Source organism: Colossoma macropomum, unplaced genomic scaffold (genome assembly GCF_904425465.1).
Source record: "Colossoma macropomum unplaced genomic scaffold, Colossoma_macropomum, whole genome shotgun sequence".
Classification (NCBI taxonomy): Eukaryota; Metazoa; Chordata; class Actinopteri; order Characiformes; family Serrasalmidae; genus Colossoma; species Colossoma macropomum.
Genome location: NW_023494798.1, coordinates 31,164,981 through 31,192,109, shown reverse-complemented (window position 1 = coordinate 31,192,109; position 27,129 = coordinate 31,164,981). Strand labels below are relative to the sequence as shown.

Sequence of the window (27,129 nt, the reverse complement as noted above, 5' to 3'; positions counted from 1 at the left end):
AACAATACACTCACTGAGGGACTGAGGTCTTTACTAGTCAGCAATTTAGAATCCATCAAATAAAATACATACATACAATGGTATGCAAAAGTTTGGACACCCCTCATGAGTTACATTTTGTTGATTGTCTAAGTGAAAGTAAGTCTTAATCCTCTACAGAGAACACATTTCAATGCACAATTACTGTTTATCTGCTGAAAATCCCAAATGGGTCTGTACTCCCTAAATAGTGTTCTAGCTATGAAAGTTTAGAAATTCTGACCTCTACAGCCAAACATGCATCATTTATTGAGTGTGGATGTGTCCCAAATGACTATTTCTTAGCCATATTTTGCACTGTTGGGCAGCAGGAGCCAGTATTTAAATTCCTACGAAGTGCACTATGTAGGGAGCAGGGAGTCGTTTGAGATTCAGCCCCAGCATGAGCAGAGAGTCGCCACTGGATTGGTGCTAAATAAGACTTGTGGTGGTAATTTGGACCAAAAAGTACTTATAAAGAGAAAGTCTTTGCATTAAACAGTGCTGTGTTACCATATGTTCATTGTTATACGACAAAAAGTAAAAAGAAAATCATGAAATGACTGCAATACTATACAGCCATGGGCGAGCGAACGTTCTCCTCATTCTGTGGTCCATGGTTGCTTGGCAACGACACCATACCAATGCCTAAGCAGTGCATACGCATTCAATCAGTTTCTTGTTTCCATGCATTTAAAGGGGAACTCCACTGATATTTCCCCAAATTTCTGCACAATTAAATAGTTAATATCAACAAAATCATTCAGAGTGGTTTGGTGTGAAATGCTTTGTTTTAGATAAACTTACTAAGTAAGAATTGTTCACAGTGGTGGTGATGGAAACCAGACGTTTGAGGACTTTAATGTGCCTAAAAGCTCCCTCGCAGAATGTTATTATATGAAACGGTATAGAATACACTGCCTGAGACATTGATTTACAGTAGTTTTGGGACAAACTTTGGCCGAAAATGTATTTTGATCATTTTATTTAAATCTATTCATGGTGGAGGGATACAGGAAGTATGTTCTAAGGCAATATAGTCCCCAAAGAGATTAACCATTATTTTACCATCATCAACATTACATATATAAATTCAGAAGACATGTGGAGGTTCACTGGTGGGTTTGGATAGTAAATAAAATGGTTATATTTGTGTTGTAGATATCAGGACCTCTGGTTCCTATCACCACCACTGTAAAGAATTTAAGCCAATAGGTTTCTCAAGAAATGAAGCACTTTACATTAAACCAATCCGCATGACTTTGTTTACATCTTAACCACATAACTATGTAGGAATTTTGAAAAATAGATGGAATTCCCCTTTAATGGAGTTACTATACACTGGTTGTTGTTAACAGGTTCTCTATAATTGGTCTAAATCTGTCTTTATGATTTATGCAGGTGTTCGGTGTTCTACAAGTCCTGATAACACCCATAATACAAATGACTGCCATATGTCTGTTTATGTTAAACACTTCAGATTGACTGCCTTCCTCTGTGTACATTTCAAGCCACATGTTACCTATTCATAGTACTCGATTACATAATTAAGAACACACCACCATGATTTTGGTAGGCAAGCTGTGACTCTGACTGTGCTCCGATAGAGCTTGTCTCATCACTATTGTTGCAGCTACAGCCCTGCAGGTGGATGAAGACCAAAGAAAACAGACCAGAATTACCATGAAAAAGATAAAAAAGTGGAAATTTTAGTTGCAGGCTCCAGAAAATGCTACGAGGAGGAGATCAGCTTGATTGGTGAACTGGGTTTGTATAACCTGCGTATCTCTCAAGTTCAGAATACAGAGTGAGATTTTACAAAAAGTACTAAAACTGCCAAAGCTCTTAAATAAAAAACCCAATTAAGCTGGAGTTGGCGTCTTATTCGCCACCTTCTTATTTGAATTTTTTGTTCCACCTTAAATATGCAACAATCAGTCGCCTCACACACGGAACAAATTTGGAAAAAGTAGCTGGTGAATAAGAAGCAAACATCATGTCGCAGAAAGTTTTGTGGACATCAAGCTTACCTCAATAAATGTGTCCTAAATCAGGAAACACTAAACTACGGCTTGGAAATGTTTAATGAGCAGCTGATGAGCAGCACAGTACAGCTATGATCAGCCACTGGAGCTGCTGGACTGTTAACACGTCTCACCAGCACTGCGCCCCAAACCACACACTTCTATATTTCACATACTACGCTAATGAGTGCACTTCTAATGGTACCGCACTCTTTCTATACACTATTTAGTGTACTAGTGTGCACGTTTGGGATGCAGCATGAGTAACACAGTGGGAAATCTCAGCTGTTTAGATTTCAGCTTTCATTTGTTATCATAACAGCAATAAACAAGCAATAAATCAAATTAAGGTATTACATTTAAATATACTGGTTAATATGCTTTTAAAATCCCCCCTAAAAACCACGTTTTACTGCCTTTGCTGGATTGGTTATGGCGTTTTTTTTATCTCATAAAAAAACGCCACTGCACTGCTGAATGAACCTGAAGTTGTCTACTAAAATAGTAGCAGCCTGACGGTGTGACATCACCAGAACACATTTTTTGTGGCCTGGTCAAAATTAAATATTAAATCTGACTGAAATACACAACGCTACTCAGAAATACTGCTCACCATTTTCCCTCTCGAGTGCGATCATCACGTCTGCATCCAGGGCAACACTGATCAGCAGCTCCACAAAACTCCTGAAGGTTTCCTTCATCGTCCTGGTGTTCAGGAAGCGCGAGGCAAACGGGACAGGAGGCGTAAACTCTGAACAAGGAGAAACCAGCGAGGACAGAGACAGATATACAACCAGGTGAGGAGGACAGTGCTAAACCAGGACTCATGACCCCACATATTTGTACTGTGATCATTTTCAGTTCTCTGGAAGAATTACATCAGTCCTTTACCCTTAGAAGTCTAGAGTTATGATTTGAAGTACATGCGATTTGATATGCATTAGAAACACATTCAATATGTTGCATAATTATTTAATTGTAATTATATAATTACACAGGTAGTTACAGTTAGGTAATTCATTATGTTAGCATAGAATTTATACTCTGATTGGAGAGTTTCAATTCTGAACTTCTCATCAACAATTGACAAAAAATGGCAAAAATGTAAAAAGGACTGTAGAAGATTGTACACACAACAATACCTTTTCATCAAATTCAAATCATGTAAGCAATAGAACACGAGGGGGAGTGTGTTATCGCAAAATAACATCACGGCTGTGATTTGGTCGCCACAGATGTGTGTTATTCACGATAACACACTACCTCGAGTGTTCTATTGCTTTAATACAACAGTTAAATAAATAAAGTAATAAATTAATAAACTGGGCCATGAACGCGGCGTTTAATATGTTTTAATGTTCGCAGTTCCTTCACCAAATTATAGTTCCTTAACAAGCAGCTTGTTGCTACGTCAGAGTAACGAACTCCGCCCACTCGCTGCTCAGTCTGCTGTGAGCCTCGCCTTCTGAAGTTCGGACTGAGCCATAAAACTGCCGCAATATCAAGTTTATCTCAGTTCTGTCTTTTTTTGCCAGATCAGTATTAATGTTGTTTTGTTCCAGCCAGTCTGTAAAGCATCTTACAGCCCATTTAGTTTGGCGAATGGTGTTCGGTTCATTTCTGGCTGATTCCAGGTTGTTTAGCTGTTCTTCTGTCTCAGCTGCTGACTGAAAAGCTGCTCAGTGGTGATGACAGTTTGGGAATTTAGTGCCGTCTCATCTTCAGAGTCTGACCAAATCGGCTGTCGGTCAGAAGTGATCTTAAAAGTGTCCATTTTCTGTTTGTGGCAAAGTAAGAAGTAAAAACGTTCAAATGGCTTGAGCTTCTCCTACAGCGGTCAAAGTCGTTGCTTAGCAACGGCGTCTCAGCGGAGTCATACAGTGCTTGTGAAAAACCCGTGATGTTATGGTGAAATAACAGCACAGTTAGAACGCTTCTCAGCCAATCAGCTTGCGTGGCCGGAACCAACTGTTTCACTTCAACACAATTTCAACGGAATTTCTCTGCTTGTTTCAGCGAGCTAAGAGTGAGACGTTCATATACAAACCCAGTTCGGAAAAGGTTGGGAAAGTGTGTGGCATGCTTATAAATCAGAAAGCAGTGATTATTAAATTCTGTTTGACCTGCATTAAAACAGTACAAATGCATAATATTTTATGTAAGCATGTAAAAGTGTATGAAAGCGTAATGTTTTGCCACTTTGCTATTATACCCGTTGTATTTTGAGCTTAATAGTGTGAAAGACTTTTCAATGGGAGACCAGTTCATCATCGGCTCTGATTATGCAGCCTGTGTACACATGCAGAATGTTACTTGCTAAAATAAGCATGCATTGTATTATTGTGCATTGTGGAGGGCGAAATTCCTAAACTCCTTGCAATCACTTGCTGAGGAAAGTCATTTTTAAACTGTTGCTTTTTTTGGCTGATGCAAGCCTCAACCCATCCTTACTCATAAAGGACTAAGTCTTTCCTGATGCTCCTTTTATATCCAAGCATGATTGCATCACCTCTTCTAAATATTTTCTGAACATCTAACAATGTTTCTAGACTTGATTTTTCCCTGTCCCAATTTTTTTAAAGTGTATTTACATACAGCTGATAAGTAAACCTTTATATTTGTCTGTAATGTTTTTGTTCAAATACAGGTCAAAGTAGATTTATAAACCACTGCTTTCTGTTTTTATTTGCATTTTATCTACTGCGCCAACTTTTGTAATAGGGTTTGTAAAATTACAGCATGGTTTTGTCGTTGCCGTTGATAAATGTGGTGATAACCATGGTGTGTCAATCAAATACCACCAACAACAAAAAAATACCTTGAGGTTTTAATACAAACCAAATGCTTTAGACTCGCACAGTCTGCTGGCCAGTTATTAAATGTCGCTTCAACCGCAACTGGTGCTATAAGCAAATTATAGCTGCCCACAATGGTTCCATGGAAAAATGTGACAATGAACTAGAGGGGTGTCGCAAATTACTCACCATCATCTTCACTCCCAGCCTCTGGAGAGGAGTCCAGTGGAGGGGTTGTGAACTCCTCCTTCCACTTCTTCCTCTTCTTGGGTGGAGGTTCAGCCTTTGTTTTGGCCTGCTTGGGCCTGGGCTTGGACAGGCCCTGCTTTGTGCTGGGCTTCAGCGTGGAGGAGTCGGACACGGCCGGGGCTGCAGCGCTGTGGGCCAGAAGAGCCTTCATCTGACAGCCTCTAAAATCAAGGCAAGAACAAACGAACTGGTGACTTTATAAATGACACAATTATACCAGACTGGAATGACAGCAGCTGAAAAATAGCATTGATATTTCATAACTGGCCAGCAATTATTTGATTTTGGCAATCACAAAGTGGCAAATACACATTATAAGCATCATAACTGTGGGAATAAAAACCAACTGCCATTTAGACTGTGTGAAAATGTCATGATGGATGGACTATAATTTTAAAGGTAAAAACACATTTATGTCAAGATAAATGACTTTAAATAAGGTACTTAAGTGCCTTAAGACTATTTGTTTTTTTAGCTCTTTCCTGCTGATGCTGAAAAAAATGAAAAACTTCTACTTTGGCTACGTTCACATTACAAGCCTCATTGCTCAGATCTGATTTTTTGCTCAAATCCGATCTCTCTGACATGATGGTTCATAATCGTTTAGGTAAGTGACTCAAATCTGTCATTAATGTGAACGAACCGGCGTCCTGAAATGACCCGCATGAGCACATCCTACTCAGTAACGTCACGTGAAAGAATCAAGCGAGACGAAGAAGAAAAAGGTGAGATGAGCTGCTTTTCCACCGTTTACAGGCTTTAACTTCTGTTCGGTGTTGCTGCCATGGTAACGCTGAATGATGGCGCAGTGGAAAAAAAGCACATGAATTCCGATCCGAGTGTCACATTAAGGTCGCATGACCACGAATCAGATACGTATCCGATCTAGGACCACATATGACAGTGGTTCAGGTCGGATTTGAAACTATCAGATTTGTGCATCCACAAAGCCCTGAAAACATCAGAAAATAAAGACTAAAATGTGGTTTTGTGAGTGATTTTGTCTGCGGTTTTATTCTCTGAGAAGGCCGATGAGTGGGCTTGACTCGATCTGGGAGAAAGGAATGTGCTGCCATGGGGACATTGTTGTTAGAGTGTGTGTGTGCGCGCGTGTGTGTGTGTGTGTGTGAGTGGGATTCAATGCAAGCCGCATGACTTTGTTCAAAATATTTGTCATAAAATAAAAATAACAAATAAATCTAAACTGCTTTGATTCTGCTTCTGCTAGGAAGAAATCTGACAGCTTGTTGCGCTCGGATAAGAACAGCAGAAAGAAAGAAAAGGCAGCGGTACCTCATGGAATGCATTGGCTTGCACCTTGGCTTCCTGTTGCAGACGCGCACGTACTCCCGCTTGTTCACAGTATCGAGAAACTTGACGTACACTCTCCGGTACATGGTCTTAGCGTCTCCAAAGTAACCCAGATACTACGGGGCAGAGAAAATAAAACTGAAGTTTAAAATGATGACTGTCAGAAATGTCTTGGGCCAGCTGCCCTGCAAAATTAGACAGCTGGTATTTATTCTACTGATAAAGCAGTTGGCACCAGAGCAACACAAAATCAGAAACTGTTTTTTTCACTCACACTGTTGGTGGCTGAAAACACTCGTTTTCCGTCTCTCAGCTCTGGTATGAATTTCTGCAGCAAGGCCTTCTGTACTTTCCAGATGGCTGGTGGCTCTACTCCTGCCTTTAATGTGATCTGCACCCAAGAAAACACAGAACATGCCACAATGAAGATCAACTGTGGACAGGAACAGAGATCTTTCAGCAATAGTTAACACAATTTACACAACCTTCCACTCCCAGTTTAGTTCCTGTTTATAGATATCAGTACGTCACACAGCAGAGGTGCTCAATCCTGGTCCTGGAGATCTCCCACCCTAAGGAGTTCGGATCCAACACACCTGTCTCTAATATTCAGATGCTCTAGAAAGCCTTCATTACCTGGGTCAGGTGTGTTAGATTACGGGTGCTGCTCTGGACTCTGGACCCTGATAATTTCCACTTGCAGTGTAATATGTAGACAGTCTGCGTTCTCTCATACAGGTTATGGCAGTCCACGGAAATAAACAGGCACAGTTATTTGATGAGGTATAAGCCTCCATTATTTCTTAGCTACATTACTTTTGTAGCCCCAGTGCAAAACTAAAGGAGCCAACTTGTCTCTTTTAGCTACAGTGCACCAGTGAGCTGGAATTCACTACAGGAGTCTCTAAAACTCAGCTCACTGGTGTCACTCAGTCATTTTAAAATTCAGTCTCTAGCCACCTTCAGACAGCCGGTAGCTGTTTTAGTTGAGTTTAACCTTTCCTTTCTCATTTTTATTTTTATTACTACTATTATTATTATTTTAATATTTTATTGCCATTGTTTTATTTGATGTTAGTTCTTTTACTGTTCTATTCTAGTAAATAATTAGATTTTTCTTATTGCTTACTAAGTTGGTTTTCATTATATCGCTGTTGTTGGAAGAAACCGTCCTATCTCCATTTTTGACATTTTTCAGTTTTTGATATAATTTGAAAATACTTGTTACTCTTTACATTGTACGTAAATTTCATGATGAAAGGACTAAAAGAAACGACCCAAAATCATTTGGAAAAACGTCTGCTTCCATTGACTTACATTAAAAGTAAAGTGTGTTTTTTCCTTCTCCTGTAAAGTTACCATTTTGGAGATGCAAGGTTTTGTTCCGACAACTGCGATATATTTTATTGATATTTTATGCCTGTTTTCTATTGGAGCTATTATTTTAAAAATATAAATTTTATTATTCTTCTTCTTATTATTATTATTAATCTAATTAATTAAGTTTTTCCCATCGCACAAGACCAAGCGTCAATCTACTTGAAAGGGAAGAGAACAAAAATATTAAAAAACATGTCTAAACACAAAACTGACAGTACAGGTTAGAGGACAGGACATAGTTACAAAAACTTATTCGTAATCACTGGTAAAAAATAATGAAATCTCAGTTTTTGGCTCAAATAACGCGCACAAAATATGTATTTAAGGTAATTCCAGCAAATACATGTATCTCTAAAAGAAAAGGTGGCTTTCTCACACTTATGCCTTCACCAACAAGGTGACTACTTGTTTTTATTGATGAGGGGGCTTCCCGTAATACAGTCACCATGTAGATAAGTACAACAACTCTATTTTACATTGCCTCTGCCATTCTTCAAGATCAGATTCAGCAAGATGACCCTCAGTCTTGGCCCAGGAATAGAGCTTTTGGCTGCTGTTTGGTTTGATCTGAAACACGATTACATTGTGTCTCTTGAAAAGAGTGGTTGCACTACACAGTCAATTAAATTAAGTTAAATTCATGTTCATGTTGCCCTTTTCTTCTTTGAGCACCCGCATCCTAACATGTCTGTGCACGGGCCTGCATTACGAGCTTTCCCATTTAGAGTTCAACCGGTTATCTGTCTCCTCCTTTTTAAAAACGTCTGAGTGCCAAACCTTTAATGAAACATTAATTATGTTGACATACGGTAAGAGCACTAGCGAAGTTCACTAGCGAGGTGCAGTAAGCATATTTCACAAAGGGAATATCAGTGGAAACAGAAAGAGTCTGAGAGCGGTTTGATTATGACAGTCGCTGTGGCTACATAATATTATTTAAACATACTGCATGGATTACTGAGTTAACAATTTATGACTGGCTGACCACAGTACAGTTCAAATATGATTGTCTTGTTTTGAATCAAATGCATGTAAAGCACAAAATGAGCCTGCATCATGAAGATACATCACTGGCCCACAGAGATATTATATTTTAGAGAAATGGTTACGAACCCCCCTCCTGGAGATCTACTTTCCTTCAGAGTTTCGTTCAAACCTGCACCTAACACAATGCATTCCTCTTTACCTCATAATAAAGTATCTAATCCAGTCAATCAGAGACTTCTGGAGAAAATTAACTGGAGCAGATGTTGTAGATTATGGTTGGAACCAGAATCTGCAGAAAGGTAGATCTTCAGGACCAGTTTTGGTGACCACTGTTTTAGAGTGTATACTAGGTATATACTGAAAAATTCATTTTATTGTCTGAAGTTATTAAAAATTACAGAGGAGTTTATTTTGGGAGAAGGTGGGAAAGGAGGCACTGAAAGTTCTATTTGAGAACTTATTTATCTGAGAAAAAATCTGTATATATGACGAAGACACAGCAGTGCTGCTGGAGTTTTTAAACACCTCAGAGTCACTGCTGGACTGAGAATAGTCCATTAACCAAAAATATCCAGTCAACAGCGTCCTGTGGGCAGCGTCCTGTGACCACTGATGAAGGACTAGAGGATGACCAACACAAACTGTGCAGCAGCAGACGAGCTGTCGTCTCTGACTTTACATCTACAAGGAGGACCAACAAGGTAGGAGTGTCTAAAAGAGTGGACAGTGAGTGGACAGTGTTTAAACTCCAGCAGCACTGCTGTGTCTGATCCGCTCATACCAGTGCAACACTCACTAACTCGCCACCACCACTTCAGTGTTACTGTAGTGCTGAGAATGACCCACCAACCAAATATTACCTGCTCTTTGGTGGTCCTGTGGGGGTCCTGAACATTGGAGAACAGGGTAAAAGGGGGCTAACAAAGTATGCAGAGAAACAGATGGACTACAGTCTGTAACTGTAGAACTACAAAATGCATCTATATGGTAAGTAGAGCTGATAAAATAGACAAAGAGTGTAGATATATATAAAATAACTTTGAAACAATCAAGAAACTTTTCAACAGCACTGTACTGTACCAAACTGAATTTTGAATTCTGGGAATCATTACCATTCAAATGCATAACATTTATGTTTGAAGACCAGTCAAGTTTTCATTCAAAGCAGCTTAACTACTGAAAATGAAAATATCATAATGGAAAATGTATACTGGAAGACATATGGCATCATTTTAGGCCTGTTGTAAATGAAACAGTATGCGCTCCACACCTATTTGATAAATAAAGGCCTTGAACATAAAACCTAGTCACGTACCTTGAGGCTGTCTATTTCCTCGTTTTTCACCACAAACTCATCTCGTTCTCGGTACATGCCCTCCCCTTCACTGTCGGACAGTTCCTCGTCTGTTAGGCCTTCAATAGCTACAGTGGTCAGCTGCACAGCCAGTTTGTCTGGAGGCACATTCTTCACCAATTCCTCAGCAGACACTTCCTTTTGCACAGGCTTTAGTGGCTCCTGTGGCTTTGCATCTGTTGACTGGGTGCTTGATGGCTGCTCTTGCTTTGTGACTTCGCCTGAACTTGTGCTGTCTAGGAAATAGATACCATATCATGTACCCAAGCTCAGAATGCATATCTTACTAATTCAGAATGCAGATCTTACTAATTCAGAACGCAGATCTTACTAATTCAGGTAAACATTCAAAATACTTTTTAATAGGGAAGCATGATGATACCATTTTGGTATTGGTTAAAAAATTAACTAGACATGAAAACTCAAAGAAAGTGACAAGTTTAGAAAACAGTCTAATGTAGCGGGATCCGGCAGCATCATTCCAAGAAGAAAATTGGTTTGCACATGACATTCTGTTCCATTTTGAGACTAAAATACAGAAGTAACTGCTAAGGTATTATTAAGATCATTCACCTCAGCAGCTATGCAAATACAAGTCATGTCCAAATATTGCACTGTTTTCTAGGAATTTAGATGTATTAGTCAAAAATCTTGCTTACCATGCTAAGCTCACAAAACTACTACTCTGGAAGAGCAGAATGTGCTCAAAGTATCTGAATTTTATTCAATTTGCTGCATTTGCAACCATACTGGAATAAATGTTATTTCTCTGTATTCCTAATCCCAATTTTAGTTCCAATTTTTATATTTTATAAATGCATACATATCACCGTCAAAAGACGAATGCAAAAAATATTGGATATTGGCATCATCCCAGAATTTCCATATCAGTGCATCCCTACTTTTTACTTCTCTGGGTGTTACGTGCAGTATCTCTTGTGTTGGGAGTGTTTTAGGTATTTTACCAGTGCTTCTTTTAACTTGGTTTGTAAGATGGTCTTTTATGTTAGAGGAAGCACTTTAGTTGTGGTATTTTACTTTTAACTTTGTTTTACAAGAGACTGTTGGTACCACCTGGGGTTTCAAACAGGTAAGAGGGGTGTGCCTATACATTCGCACCACGTAGATGTCTACTCTGTCTAGCTCCCTAGGTCAGAGGGCGCGCACCACCACATGTACTTTTGGTTACTGGCAAAGGAAGTTTAGAGTTGTTAGCCTTGGTTTCCTTTTTTTTAGATTAGCTAAATACTTTTTGTTTCAGAGCAGGCAAGCGTGGGTCGGTTTTGATATGTTCTTTTCTTTGGTGCCGTCCAGTTTGATTCTTCCAGTGTGGTACTACGTATCACAGCACTCTGGTTTTATTGAGGTTTGTTTTAATCAAAATGGCTTCAAAAGCTCTATACTGGTCTGTTCCTCACGCTTCTAATCGATTCTCACCAGTTCAGTATTTTAATGCCACATGTTACAGATCCCACGCACCCTAGACAAAACATGGGATCGTAACAGGGGAGTTTAGATTTATTAGTTAAAAATCTTGCTTAGCATGCTAAGCTCACAAAAAAGGATAAAATCCGGTCATCTTTTTTTGAGACGCTATGTCTATTATAAATAGAATCATTTGTGTTTTAACTCCATAAGGCACATAATGCTTGGACCCCTTGGAATTGCCACTTGCAACGTAATTTGTTCTGCTCTCATGACAGCCCTCGGAAATAAGCAGGGTCTTTATTAATTTCAGGTGCAAACTAAATGGTTGGTTTGTAAAGAGAAATACGATTATGCAAAAATAAAACCAACTTCACTGCTCACAAAACCTGGCCCTCTTTTCACGTTTTAGAAACATTACTTTAGCTCTGATTGACCAATAAAGATTACATTCTATATCTGTTGATTTGCATGCATGAATACTGGAATAAGACAGATGTTTAGATTTTAAGGATATTTTAAATAGTTATTTAATTGCATATCTACTGTACTATGGAAGAGCAAAATGTGTTCAAAGTATCTGAATTTAATTAAATTTGCTGCATTTGCAAACCTACTGAAATAAATGTTATATTTCTATGTAATCCTTATCCCAATTTTATTCCCAATTTTAATAAATGCATACATATCGCCATCAGAAGATGTATGCAAAAAATATTGAATATCAGCATCAGCCCAGAATTTCCATATCGGTGCATCCTTACTTTTTATTTCTCTAGGTAATTAGCAAAGTTACATACCTAATTTCTGCTTCTTGTCTGACGGTTCATCTAAGGAGGAAAGAGCAGAACTAATGCTCTTTTGAAGGTCTTGGTTTTTACCAACTGATTCGTCCTCATCTGAGGAGAAAGATGGAAGCGTTTCCAGGTTCTTCTGAAGCTCCTCATCTAGTCTCTTACTAGAGCTAACAGTATGGATGTCTGGTGATACCATTTGCGTTGACTGAGGCAAGAGTTTAAGGGGGACAGACAGTGGATTAGAAAGTCTCTTAGAGACTGAAGGCTTTCTTGTGCGGTTCGGTGATCGTATGGGTGGAGAGGAGAAGTGCTGCTTGGGCCCAGATTTAAGGAAGTCCAAGAAAGATCCAATGAACCCAGTTTTAACCTCTGGCTGCTTCTCTTCTACCTCTCTTATTTTCTGACGCATCCTTTCCTGCTGCTGGTAGCTATCATATCCCTCAGACGTGGAGGAAGAACTCGTCTCACTACTTCTGGAGTTCTGTCGCTTTGCTTGGCCAGTTCTTTTCTGAGATTTGGGCTGACCATTTTCATCTTCACCAGCCTGCTTAGAAAAGCCCTTGGACCTGACTTTCTTTTTAGGAAGACAATCAGAAGAGCATTCCATACTGCCATCCTCCATCTTGACGTCCTTTATTCCCTTGGGTTGATTCTGAATTTTCGACAGATTGTCTATTTTCACAAGCCCAGTTGGGTTATAGTCCTGGCCCGCCAGGTGAAAATCTGAGTGGTTGTGGGTGTTTACACTACCTCCATTGGAATTTAAGGAAGAATCATTACTGGGATTAACACACTGTCCCTTGGGTAATGCCTCGTTTTTCTCATTACAGTTTGTCACATTCTCAGATGTTTCTTGCTTAGGGTTGTCGTGTTGCATGTGGGAGTTCGCAAGGGTAAATGCGTGGTGCCCACCAACATCTTTGTTAACGTTAGCTGTCAGTTGAGCACCATTTAGGGTCAAGGTCATGGTTTGCGTGTTGGCTATGATCATGTTTTGGGGAGAGAAATTGTTAGCTTCATGTCTGTTCTCAACTAACTGAAAGTGGCACTTTGAGTCTGCAGCATTGGACATGGTTGTTAAGTTCCCTTCAGAGGATGTGGACTTGAAGTCCTGTGGTGTGACTCCACATGCAGCTGCTGTGGCTGCTAGGATGTCATCCACATTGGACAGAATGTTTCTCTCATCTGCCATTAGCATGGATTCAGGGAAGCAGATGGAGTTCAAGGTAAAGTGCTGCTTGGCGTCATGTGGATTTGATGGATTGCTGAAATTGTCTTTCGATGCCAGGTGCTGCTTGGCGGACTCTGCAGACACTGCAGTCTGGTGATTCTGCTGCTGGTTCCCATGCGTGCTGCCAGCAGAATTTACAATTTCATTATTCATCTGCAGATACTGGATCGGCACTGGCTGCATTTGCACCGCCGGCTTGGACTGGTTAGTTCCTGCGTGGAGCAAAGACTGCTGGAGGAGGATCATCTGCGTGGGGTCCATCAAGACCTGTGCGCTGGGAATCCGAACAAACTGTGTCTGGTTCTGAGGCACCTGTCTGTGATCTGGCAGCTGAACTCTGTTGTTCTGGGTTTGATGGTTCTCTTGCTGAACGGCAGGGGCTTTGAGAAGCAGAGAGTGTTGTTTCAGCTGGTCAGTGCTCAAGGCCACATGGGAGGACTGCATTAATGTAGCGCTATTTTTTGGACCAGAGGTTACATGTGCATGGGCACTGCTTACAAGCTGTGAATGTTCAACCAAAGTACTCATTCTCTCATCTTTGACAGATGACATTTGAGAGAGGCCTATGATCTGATCCTCTGATCGAGAGTTACTTCGGATCACGCTCTGCGTGTTGTGCCTGTCCTCCACTTTTGACACAACACATACAATATTGTTCTGCATCCCAATATCACTGTTTGTGATAGCTTGTGTAGAGGTCCCCACAGATGCTTGCTGTAATGCGTGCACATCTTGAATAGGAAGCTCACCGCAGCCCTCTTTGGAGGAGAGGAACAGAGTTTCGTCTTGTTTCCTTTTGCCATAGGCTTGCTTCTGTTCCACCGACGTTTGGTTTTTCTGTAAGGCTTGTGTATAAGTAGCAGTGGAGGAAGTTGGTGAATGGACAGACAACAAATACTTCTGGGACTGCTGTGCTAGCAGTCCATCGGACTTGCTGCCTGGAGAAGGCTGCATTAGGATGTAATCCTGGGTGGAACTGGAGGTTGGTAAACTGTGGACACGGGAAGAAGAGAAAGGAGGAGTAGAGGTGAGGGACTGACCTGATGTGTAGTTCTGGGAGGGGCTACCAGATGCTGGCCCCTGGGCATAGTAACTGGCAGCTGGCAGACCCTGAGAGTGACTGGAAGAATAATTCTGAGAGGGATTGCCCATGCAAAGTCCTTGTACTTGTGCCTCATAATCTTCCCTGTTTGCTGCAGAGGACAAGACCTGCTGCTGACTGGAAGAGTAAATAAGTGACTGGCTGACGGGTGTGTCATTTTCTGACTGGCTAGCAAACGATGGCAAAGGTTTGTATATGGAGGGCAGTTTCTCAGGCTGACCAGGAGAGAAGGCCTGTGCTTGGCTGAGGTTGCTCAAAAGACTCTGAGAGGTGATGTAAGTTTGCGATGGGCTGATGGACATCAGGCTGGGAAGCTGTGCAGATGTGTATGGTTGTGACTGGCTAGCTATAACAGAGCCTTGTTTCTGGCCAGAGGAAGCTGTCTGAGCATGCGGCTCTGTGCTCTCACAGGGACGCTCTGTTATTTTGGAAGAACCGTCTTTGGCTTTCACTCCTGATGAAGAGGAAAACCCTGGGGAAGGGACAGAGGAGGAGGTTGTCTCTTGTTGAGCGTTTACATTAACGGCCTGGGTTGGATCTCCAGCGGGGCTGCTGGGTACAGGTGTGTGTCGAGAGGGATCCTGCTGGTAGGTGACATCACTGTCATCGGGCAGGTAACCTTGCAAAGAGTGCTGCACACTGCCAGGCAAAGTCTCCTGGACAGACTGGGTGCTGGAAGGCCGCTGGTGGTGCTTGATGACACTACATTCACGCTGAAGTGCTCGTTCGATTGAGCCAGAGAAAACCGGAGCTCCATAAGGCTGTGAAGAGGCCTGCTGAGAGTTGCCCAAGGCAGAGGGCAGCAGGCTGAACTGAGGTTGCAGAAGGTGGGGGGCAGACTCCTGGGCTGAACGGTATGTGGATGACTGGGGCGGTAGGCCAGCGGCCAGCGAAGCACTGCCCAGGCGGTCGAAGGCAAGAGCTGTTGGTACAGTACTTTGGGGGGATTTGATCTGAAGTAGAGGGTCAGTAGGGGACAGCAAACCATTCGAGGGGTTGAACGTGGTGTCCTGAACAGTTAGCGTCGAGGTACTGGAAAAACCCCTAGTAGGAAAGGTGCTGGGGTGCTGGAAAGACGAAAGAGCAGAAGGTGTGGGGAACGTTCCAGAAGAAGGAAGGGCTCCGGTGAGGAAGAGCTCTGTTGAGGAATTTGTACCTACGCAGGGAAATGAAACAGAAAAAAAGGAAATAAGCAGCTTGTTTATACATGAACTGCATCACATAAAATATGTTTGTTTCAACAAAAAGCCCCCCACTGACGCGCTAAAAGTGACGGTAAGAAAGCAACACACAAGGAAGCCTGGAGCCATTCAAAAGATGAAGATAAGAGAACTTACAACCTCGACTGGATATCATTTCTGCCATATCAAAACCTCAAACTTTATTATTTCTGTTTTTATGTTTACATAATTTGAAAATGCCAGCAGCCCTGTACATTGTGGAACATTTCATGATAAATATACCTACAGAATGGCCCAAAAATAACTTTCATATATAATTAACATGATTAAAATCTTATTACCTGTTAAACATAAGTTTTTAATTCTTAGAATATTCATTATTTCTCCTGTAAAGTTACCATCTTGGGTATATAAGGCTTTGTTATGACAGTAACAATCTCTCACTCAGTAGAGGGCCATATGGTAAAAACAGTACATCCTGATACTTCAAGTACTTTTCATACGATTTGCATCAACATATTTTGACATACAGTCAAAATGTAGCATTAGCATAACATTTAAAAACTGCTATAAAAAAACAAATACAATAATTATTTGTTGAAAATTTTAAATATTGCACTGTACCTAATCCAATTAAACAGGACTAATTAGTGCTCTTTAAGTACTGACGATATCCACGATATGCACAATAACAAAAAATTATCACAATCATGATAAAATATGGTCATATTCTCCATCACCACAAAACAATGATTTTAATAAAATAAAATATTTAAAAAATTGCACTGTATAAAAATTAGAGTTAATATTTAGAATATAAATGATAACAGAGTTAATGCTGGCACCAACAGATACTTGCTCAGGTATGAAAAGGAAAAAAGTGGTATTAGTGCAACCTTAAGCTATGTTCACATTACATGTTCACATTATCTGTTTTGGTTCACACTCGTTTAGGTAAGTGACTAAAATGTGTCAATAATGTGAACCGGCGTCCTGAAATGACCCGCATGAGCACATCCTACTCAGTAACGTCAGGTTAATGAATCATGTGCATCATCAGCACGAACTAATGGGCAGAACGAGCTTCGCTGAGAAGATAATTAACTCTGATCAGCTCTCAGCTTCATTATTAGAGCAAGACGAAGGAGAAAAAGGTGAGATGTGTTTCTTTTCCTCCGTTTACAGGCTTTAACTTCTGTTCGGCGCTGCTGCCATGGTAACGCTGAATGATGGCGCATGCGCAGTGGAAAAAAAGCACATGAATTCCGATCTGAGCGTCACATTAAGGTTGCATGGCCACGAATCGGATACGTATCCAATCTAGGACCACATATGAAAGTGGCTCAGGTTAGATTTGAAAAGATCAGATTTGCGTGTCCACACAGCCCTGAAAACATCAGATCTGAGTCACATTAGGGTAAAAAAAAAAAAAATTGGATTTACGTCACTTGAACCTGATAATGCGAACTTAGCCCTAGTGACACATTAAAGTGCTCTTTTATATATTACAACGGAAAGTCTCTCCCGTCAGATCAGTAAAAGCGGCTGCTCCTTCTTACCAGTCTGCCACGGAGGTGTCCTAAACTGAGGGAGGAGAGACGTGGCTGCAGGTCCAGCCTGAAGGCCTCGGGATTCAATGGAAGAGAGGAAATTCATGACTGATGATTCAGTGGTGCTGCTTCCGGTGCTGTGCAGATTTGTATCAAAGACACCAGACAGACCTGAGCGTAATAACAGCACAGAATGAGGGCCAAGGAGTCAGATCATTCAGAGAGCTCACGATTTCTCAGATGTGGTGCCATACATAACGATGTCCCCTCTGTTCTCACCTGTAGGGTGGTGAGAGGTGGTATAGGTAGGGAGCGTATGTGTGGAGGCGTAAGTCTGTCGATGGAGAAGCTCCGTCTCCAAGTGTGTAGCACCATAACTGGAGCTAACAATAAAAGACAAGTATAACAAAACACACAAATAAGACACTAGAAATACAAGCATGAATAAAGGACAAAATACACCAATCAGGCATAACATTCTGACCACCTCCTTGTTTCTACGCTCATTGTCCATTTTATCAGCTCCACTTACTATATAGGTGCACTTTGTAGTTCTAAATACTTTGTTAGCCCCCTTTTACCCTGTTCTTCAGTGGTCAGGACCCCCATGGACCCTCACAGAGCAGGTACTATTTGGTTGGTGGATCATTCTCAGCATTGCAGTAACCCTGACGTGGTGGTGGTGTGTTAATGTGTGTTGTGCTGGTACGAGTGGATCAGACACAGCAGTGCTGCTGGCTAAGACTAAGAGGCAGCGAATAAAAATCAGTAAAGGTCAGATTTATCCAGAAAAGATAAACTGAGCTACAGATTATTCTAAAATGACCAGTACATTTGTATTAAGAATTAGGATATAATAAAATAAACTTCAAAATTGATCATCTTTAAAATCTCAACACGGATAACTTGACAAAAATGATTAATGTCTATACAGAATTACAGTGTATTAATAGTATCTTAATTTTGTTCGCCTCTAGTTCACAGAACATTTGAAATACTGAATAAAACAGCTAAAATACCTTTTGGCAAATAGTCTGTCGTATTTAATTTTTTTAAAATAAAGTTTAATGAAGTTTATTAAAGTTATTATTCTATATAAAATAACAGAAAATATTAATATTGCAATTGATTCCAAACTTTTGAATGGTGTATTTCTTTAAACTTTACAGCTGATTAAAAGAAAACACCCACCCCCTCACTAAAAATGCAATTCACTAATGTCAAAAATCAATTTTTTAAATTTTAACTGATAACGTAATGTTGACGGAACACAAAAGGCAGAATTTGGAAGTGCAGAGGTGCAGCGCCGGACAGTCTGTGGCAGCACACTACATTAAAAGATGCAGGGATCGGCAACCCAAATGTTAATATTTCATTTGAGTCATTTTGTCCTTTCAACAAAAATCAAACCACCTTGGGAGCCACAACATTTGGAGTCCATTTTACCATCTTGGCTGTGCATATGTCTCAGTATGTGCTGATGTACTAGTGTAGGCTAAAAATATAATACAAACACTTACTTTACTCTGCTTTAAGATTTAGCTCAGCTGTAGCCGCTTTTCTCGCATCTCCAACAGGAAACTTTTCCACAAAAGTAGAACAGTTTCTTGTTAAATGTCTCTCAATGTTCTACCTTTTATGAGGCTGAGGTCAGCTTCTTGTTTGCCAGTTTCTTGTTTGAATTTTCCCGTTCCACCTTAAATGGCGCCAGAACGTAACTGCTGCCTATAAGGTGGAATGGGAAAATGCAACTTCACTCCAGCTTAAACGTATCGGGAAACCAGCTAGAGTGATTATAAATGCAAATAAGTCCATTCGTCTCCAAGTAATTGATATTCATCTTAAATCTTTCTCTATACTTTTTCGTTAGCTACCAGCTAGGTGAACCGGCAGTTACAGTCTGCATTAACTCCAGCGTTTAAGACCATTTATCGTTAAAACTGTGTTATAACGATCAGCAGAGCTTTATTTTACTGCAAAGGAGGATTATTTTATTTTTACCTACAAATCTAATTCTGATGTGGAGCTGCAACAGAGCAGTAAAAGCCGCAGGTTGCCGACCCCTGGGTTAGCGTATGGAAGCACTTTGGCTTCTATGGAGTTGAAGGGGATTTAGGACCTGGATAAGAGCCACACTATATGCAAGTTGTGTCACACTAAACTAAAATATTTTGGAAACAGGACAAAAATGAGAAACTATATTACATGTTTCCACCCATTTTCCGCCCGGTTGTAGTTGCTGCCAATCAGAGGACCATCGAGCAAGCGATGGCAAAGCTCCCACCCAACTCGGAAACGGCAAAGCGAATTACAAACTCTATTGCAACTTTTATTGCCAAGGATTTGCGTCCGTTCTCAGTCGTTGAGAACCAGGGCTTTCGCGCTATGTTGCCCACTTTGGAGCCAAGATATTTTACTGACACAGCGACCCCCATCACGCCTACTTAGATCACAAGGTGCTGCTCACTATTAGCACCTAGAATTAATAAAGTTACATCAGGGGGGAGAGCCTTCTCATACAAAGCCCCCCAGCTTTGGAATAATCTTCCTGTTAATGTTCGGGACTCAGACACAGCCTCAGTCTTTAAGTCTAGGCTAAAAACGTACTTGTATAGTCGAGCCTTTGGTAATTAGTTTTCCCTGTTGGTTCTATACCTGCCAGAGTCTCTGCTGCTCTGCTAACACTGTAATCTGTGATCAGTCACCCATTACAGAACTGACTCTGTGTGTTTTTCTTTTCTGTCTTCTCTTTGCCGAGTTGAACAGCTACCCATTCTGTGCGTCTGATGCTGCTGCCTCTCTGCCTTGATCGGGTGCCACTGCTCGCCAGGCCTCTGGACCGGCTTGACCACCATTTAGCTTCATGCTGTACTACGCCGTGCAAACCTCACCCTCACATCCTGACCCCACTGATGCTGCTGCCACTGCTGCTGCATAAACTAATCAAATTAATCATTTGCTCCACCTGTTTTCCCTGTTTTTGCACTAACAATGTTTACTATCCGGTGTCGACCAGAGGAGGATGGGTTCCCCTTCTGAGTCTTGGTTCCTCTCAAGGTTTCTTCCTGTTTCTCTTAGGGAGTTTTTCCTTGCCACTGTCGCCAGTGGCGACGCTCATGGGGGCTTGGACCCGGATTTCTTTCTGTAATGCTGATTTTGTTTTGTTTTGTAAAGCTGCTTTGTGACAACACCTGTTGTAAAAAGCGCTATATAAATAAACTTTGCTGGCTTGCTTGCCCTCACTCTCTACAACGAGACTACATTAAAAGTGCAGGGGTCAGCTACCCAAATGTTACTAAGAGTCATTTTGTCCAGTCAACAAAAAATCACACCTCGGGAGCCACAACGTTGAGTCCATTTTACCATCTTGGCTGTCCATATGTCTCAGTATGTGCTGATGTCCTAGTGTAGGCTAAAAATATAATACAAACAAAAACGCAGACCTACTTTGCTCTGCTTTAAACTTTAGCTCAGCTGTACCCGCTTTTCTCGCATCTCCAGCAGGAAACTTTTCCGCAAAAGTAGAACAGTTTCTTGTAAAATGTCTCTCAAATGTTCTACTCAGTGTCTCAATGTTGCACCGTAGCCCTCTGAATCCTAATCGAGTTGTGAGGTGCCTACAGATTCCCACCCCTAATGATTACACATGACAAAGATTTCGGAGGAAAACTCATGTATGCTTATTGAGAAAATGGGACGACAAACAGGCTACTAAACACTAAAGACTGAGACGTCACTATCAGGATGACATCTTTTTGCCATCACCACATCTGAAAGCAACTATGCACTCAGCAAAGACAATACAGGCTCGTCTTACCACATCAAAACATGGAAGCTTTTCGTTTGTGGCAGCAGGCCACTTCTGCCATTATTCTACCAGTCAGTGCTCCATCTCAGCCTAAATAAAAAACCTGCCTGGGCCGCAAGTTTAACCAGCAGACAAACAGCCGCCCAGGGTATTTCTCACAGCTGGAGGAGGTTCATTATCATAGAGTTTCCTGCCAGCCGACTGTGCATGGGAGATGCTGGTGCACAGACACTCTCTACAGCACACTCAGAAGACGCCTCTCTGCAACCGAAACGGTCTTCCTAGCACTGTTTTTTCTACTTGGTTTTGTTCACAAACTCTCGACAAAGACACTGGCCTGAAATGTCAGGCTGTCTTTATGCATCTCCATTTAAGACTTAATAGAAGATTAAAAATTAAAGACCACTGTCTATGTTTACTTTCACTTTCCTACCTGGCATCTGAAACAACTTCTGTTCTTCAAATGAAACCAAGACACACAGGGCACCTCAAAGTTAGTTAAGGCTACATCTAGAGGAAGTGCTTTTTAAACTGCACTCGGATGTATGATTAAAAGTGGAACTGCATTTTGGTCAGCGGAGGACAGTGGCCTTTCCTCAGACAAGCACTGCTGTCACTATTTTGATTATTTTGACCTACACACATACATAACGCCCACACGGACCCACGCACGCATATACATAAAAATATGGGACTAACTCACTCCCCACTTCTTGCAGTCCCAAATTATGGAACACTATAAAAATATAACTACTGCATTTCACTGAAACACTTCATTTGACATGACTGCAAATCTGAATACTTGCATTTTTTGCACATTTTATTTCCACAACAGTATCTGACTTCGCATTTTTGCACAATTTACTTTACTTTAACAATGTTAGCTGGTAGTATTAGGAGTCTTACCCAAGGTCTCTTATTGGTATAGTGTAGGGTGCTTGCCAAGGCGGGGTACTGAGCTGCTAATATGTTCACAGTATGTTACATCCTCCTTTGCACAACCCCACATAACCTCAGTACTGTGTAATGCCTGTGTTCTGTATTTACTGTAAGTCTTTTGTATTTATTTACTGTACTGTATTGCCTGCCCTGTGTTTATTGTATTGTCTCGCACTTGTGTTCCTGTGTTGGTCCTGGAGGAATGTTGTTTCGTTTCGCTGTGTACTTGAATAAAGCTGAAATGACAATAAAGCCTGACAGTAAATCCTGACTACATAACGCTCTAAACCTCAACAAACACAACATACAGCAACACCACTACACCAACAGTGCCATAAGAGTTTTGCTTTCAATGTAAAGATGGATAACCACTGTAGACCTCCCTATCGAAAAGCAGGCTTCAAAATTTCTACATAATGCAAATGGCTGAGATGTAAACCAAGTCATTCAGAGTGGTTTGGCGTGAAATGGTTCATTGTGGAGAAACCTACTGTCTCAATTTTCTCTACCGGGGTTGGTGATAGGAACCAGGGGTCAAAATGTCTACAACACAAATACAGCCATTTTATTTACTATCCAAAACTACAAGTAAACCTACAAGTATCTTCTGAGTTTCTATATGTAATATTGATAATGGTAAAATAATGATAAATCAAAAAAAAAAAGTTTTCTTTGGGGACCATTCTGCCTCACAAAGCCCTGCACATACCCCTCCGCCATGAACGAATTTTAAAAGAAATGTTTTAAGCCAAAATATTCTCTCAAATCTCAAAACTATGGTAAAACAATGGTTTAGGCATCAGCCAATGCATTAATTTCATAACTTTCTATGAGAGAGCTTTGCACTGTGCACTGTAGAAGTTATTACAAATTACAAGTGTATATGTGGGACTATTATCTGGCTTTACAGGTTAGATAAAGCTATAAGGGTCTGTGGAGGGGGCGTCACAAAAGACCCAGAGACACCCATATGCTCAAGTCAGGAATTTCTGACCTGTATTAACCTCTTCAACTCCTTGAGACCACCGGTGGTTCCAAAATGCACTTCGTCATATTTTTCATAACTTTCAGATTTCATAAGCTACATTCTAAAGGTGGGGGTCGTATGAGAGCTGTAACTGTCTTCTTTCCAGTCAAATAGATGGGTGATGTCATTTTAAACCCTTATAATAAACGAAGCTGAACTCAGTTTTTTTTCTACTGAAAGTCGACCCATTTTTCTGCAAATCTGGGCTGTAAACTATAAACAGATGGCGTCTCTTCAGTGATCTGCTCTGTAAAAATTATTTTTATAAAAAAATACAAAGAGCGTCTAAGATTTTTGGCTTTCAGCAGTAAATTGTAAGCATATAGCAATATGTGTGATCATAAAACACATTGAGGGGAGCTTTTACCAAAATAAATAAATAAATAAATTAAATAAAAATTTGCATTTATTTCATGCAGTTACTGAATAATTTGCCTTATGATTTGGTCACGTAAATTCAGATGGAAAAACCAAAATATAACCTGGAGAATAAGAGAGATAAAAGGGTGTAATTGACTGTGTCTCATATGAGTGACTTCAAGGCACTGATTCTTATGAAAATAACCTTAACATTCAGCAAACATTTTGAAAATAACATTTAGAGAAGGAAATGTTTACAGGTTTGAGGTTAAGTTCTTTTGTGCGTGGAGCTGAGATGGCCCCGAGTAGGTGTTTTCACCAAGAAGGGGATTTCACACATTCCACAAACGCTGACATCAAGTCCCCGGACTGTGTAACAGCTAACATCAAAAAGAAGTTTTTAGGATTGTCCAGGTAGGACAGGAGGGGTTTCACTGGCCTGTTTGTACTGTACCAGCATATTTTATTTTTTCTCTGAGCTAAAAACAGCCATCTGAAAGCAGACAGGAATTTCACAAATACTGGCACTCCTGGTAAACACAAACAAACCAAGCTGTAAAAAACATTCTTTATCGGTTATCATTTTCGTGCTTTCGTTCAAAATATTAACAAAAATCTAACTTTTATTAGAAGTACAATGACTGAAAGAAACGTTTCTCATAAAAAGCTCATCAAGAAATAAACACTTTTCTAAAATCTGTGTGCCACAATTGCTGGCACCCCTAGAAATTATCATGAGTGAAATCTAACTAAAGTAAATCTAATCTAAGTATATCCCCATTCGGATTGTATGCTGGGGAATAAATATGTGGTGACACTCAGGCCAAATTCCTGCAGTCACTCATCACTAGGGCTGCGCGATATAGACATGTCGATAAAAGCTGTCTGATATCACAATGACAATATGAGAAGCGATAAATTAAAATAATGTGTCTCTGGCTGGATGTAATACAAGTGCAGACATTTTTCTGGGATGTGTAAACAGAAATCTAACTAACTTCTCTTTAAACAAACAGCAAAATACATAATTACAAAAGCACCATTTACTATTCTGCAAAATAAAAAGAAATGAAATACTAAAAACTACTTACATCAGAACTGCAAGCATTTTTGTGCACTGAAGGGCAGTGAGACAGTCAGCATTACCTCAACAGCTTTTTCTATAAAGGCTACAAAATCAAATAAGACACACCAGGTTTTATTTAGTTTTAAAATAATGTTATTCTTGCTTTTGGTTGAGTGTATTTAGGCAGTGCGTTCTTAGTTGACCCAGGAGTCTTATTGTGAAGGACTCTGGTGGGCGTAAGGTATCAAGTTTCAGTAGCCCAGCTGGCTAGCAGGAAAACAGTAGAGCCTGAGCAGCCTGTGTGCTGCATGTTCTCCCCTTTGCTGCACTGTTTTGAGTTGAATTTCCATTAAAGCTGAGATATGGGCGACGTTTTAAGGTCTCTGAGCGTGTTTTGTAGTTGCCATTTGGCTGAATGGTTAACCCCTTAAATGGTCAGGGCCCCGGCGGGCCCAAAGTTTTACCCCACACTTCTATAACCTAAGAACAGCGGAGCTGCACACTTGAACCAAAGAATAAAAAAAGATGGTTCTTTAAGGGTTCTTTAGTAAAGAAAATGATTCCATATAGAACCATGAACACTCAAAGAACCCTTTGCATATTCAAATGGTTCTTTACATTGTAAGAGGGTTCTTCAGATTGATGGAGAACCTTTTTGAAAAGAGTTCTACATAGCATCAAAAAGGGTTCTTCTATCGTTACAAGTTTGACATCGTAACAATAGAAGAACCCTTTTGGGTGCTACACAAAACCCTCATCAAAGAGATTCCAAATAGAACCACATACAACACATTCTCCATCAATCTGAAGAACCGTTTAATGAGGCAAAGAACCCTTTAATCATGCAAAGGGTTCTTTAAGTGTTCATAGTTCCAAATAGAACCATTTTCTTTACTAAAGAACCCTTGAAGAACCATAATTTTTAAATTATTTAAAAGTTTTAATCTGCTCTGTCATCGCCGCTCTAACAATGTGTTTATCGTGGACGCTCATGTTGCGATAACGATAAAAATACGATTTATCGTGCAGCCCTACTCATCACTGTGACAAACAGCAGAGAATACAGCATTGATGAGCAACACAACGTTGTTGAGCTGCACAATTCAGACACCACATGTTTGAGAGTCTTCCAGAAAAAAGCCCCTGCTGTCAAGGACCAAAACACTCGAGCGCCTACAGTCCGCCACACGTTACTGGAACTTTCAGCGGGACCATCTTCTATAGTCAGATGACAGTATCATTACACTGATGCTCAAAAGTTAGGAGTCAAAGTTCAAAAGAGCGAGTTCAGTTAGAAATTGCAGATAAATGTATGAAGTGATTTTATTATGATATTAAAACTGATTACAGCTCTTTAATATAAAGCTGTGAAAGATGAAGAAATGTTAGATGTGTCCAGAATGATGAACAGAGCTGTAGATGATTGTACCCTCTTAAACTCCTTGGACCCACCGGCGTTTCCAAAACGCACTTCGTCAAAGTCTTCATAACTTTCATATCTCATAAGCTACATTCAGAAGGTGGGGGTCGTATGAGAGCTGTAACTGTCCTCCTTCTAGTCAAATAGATGGGTGATGTCATTTTAAACCCTTATAATAAAAGAAGCTGAACTCACAATATTTTTGTCTACTGAAAGTCGACCCATTTTTCCACAAATCTGGGTATAAAATAAACAGTTGGCGTCTCATCAGTGATCTATAGCAATATAGATCACTGATCTATATTGAAAAAAATTTTTTTTATAAAAAAATGCAAAGAGCGTCTAAGATTTTTGGCTTTCAGCAGTAAATTGTAAGCATATAGCAATATGTGTGTGATCATAAAACACGTTCTGTTAATTTGAGGGGAACCTTTACAAAAAATAAATAAATAAATAAAATAAAAAAACTGCATTTATTTCATGCAGTTACTGAATAATTCGCCTTACGATTTGGTCATGTGATTTCAAATGGAAAAACCAAGATATACCCTGCAGAATAAAGCTGCGGAACACGAGGAACGAAGCTCTAACAAAATTAACATCCTGAATGCCTCGTATTTGAAAAGTGGTGAGCAAATCTCAAACAGATAATATCAAGAAATTACTGCAAATAATTAAAGCACATTATCAACTTCTATTGAATATTGAACAAAACATCTTAAAACTACTTCTTAAAATCTGAGCAGATAAATCCGATGATTATGAGCGCATTGAAAGAATTTAACGAGAACTCAGTCAAAACTTGGTGAAGGACGTATCTTCTGAGGATGTAAGTAAATGATGTATTATCATATTATCTTCATCAGTATAATATTAATTTTGCATTTGAGACCTGAAGATCGAGCCAAACCTTCTTTTTGAGTCTGTGTGTGATGTTAATAAGTAAAGACGTATGACGTGGCGTGAAAAACTCCCAACTCGATGCCTCTGACTTTGAAATGATTATTTCAGGCTTTAAAGGGCGACTCGCAGCAGCTTGCTCATCATATTTTAGCTTATTTTTATCCTCCTGACTTAATAATGATACTTTTTTTAGTTTTAACAA

General features: G+C 40.2%; 1 protein-coding gene across 1 annotated transcript in view; it reads right to left on the bottom strand.

Moving 5' to 3' along the window:
• Positions 1 to 27,129, bottom strand: part of qser1 (glutamine and serine rich 1) — a 34,944-nt gene that overhangs the window by 5,393 nt on the left and 2,422 nt on the right. Inside the window, exons 2-9 of the mRNA XM_036584907.1 lie at positions 17,684 to 17,787; positions 17,414 to 17,575; positions 12,344 to 15,829; positions 10,080 to 10,354; positions 6,672 to 6,788; positions 6,380 to 6,513; positions 5,027 to 5,247; positions 2,656 to 2,793 (exon numbers count right to left, since the gene is read on the bottom strand). Coding sequence (XP_036440800.1) covers positions 2,656 to 2,793; positions 5,027 to 5,247; positions 6,380 to 6,513; positions 6,672 to 6,788; positions 10,080 to 10,354; positions 12,344 to 15,829; positions 17,414 to 17,575; positions 17,684 to 17,787 — 4,637 coding nt within the window. The remainder of the gene's footprint in view (positions 1 to 2,655; positions 2,794 to 5,026; positions 5,248 to 6,379; positions 6,514 to 6,671; positions 6,789 to 10,079; positions 10,355 to 12,343; positions 15,830 to 17,413; positions 17,576 to 17,683; positions 17,788 to 27,129) is intronic.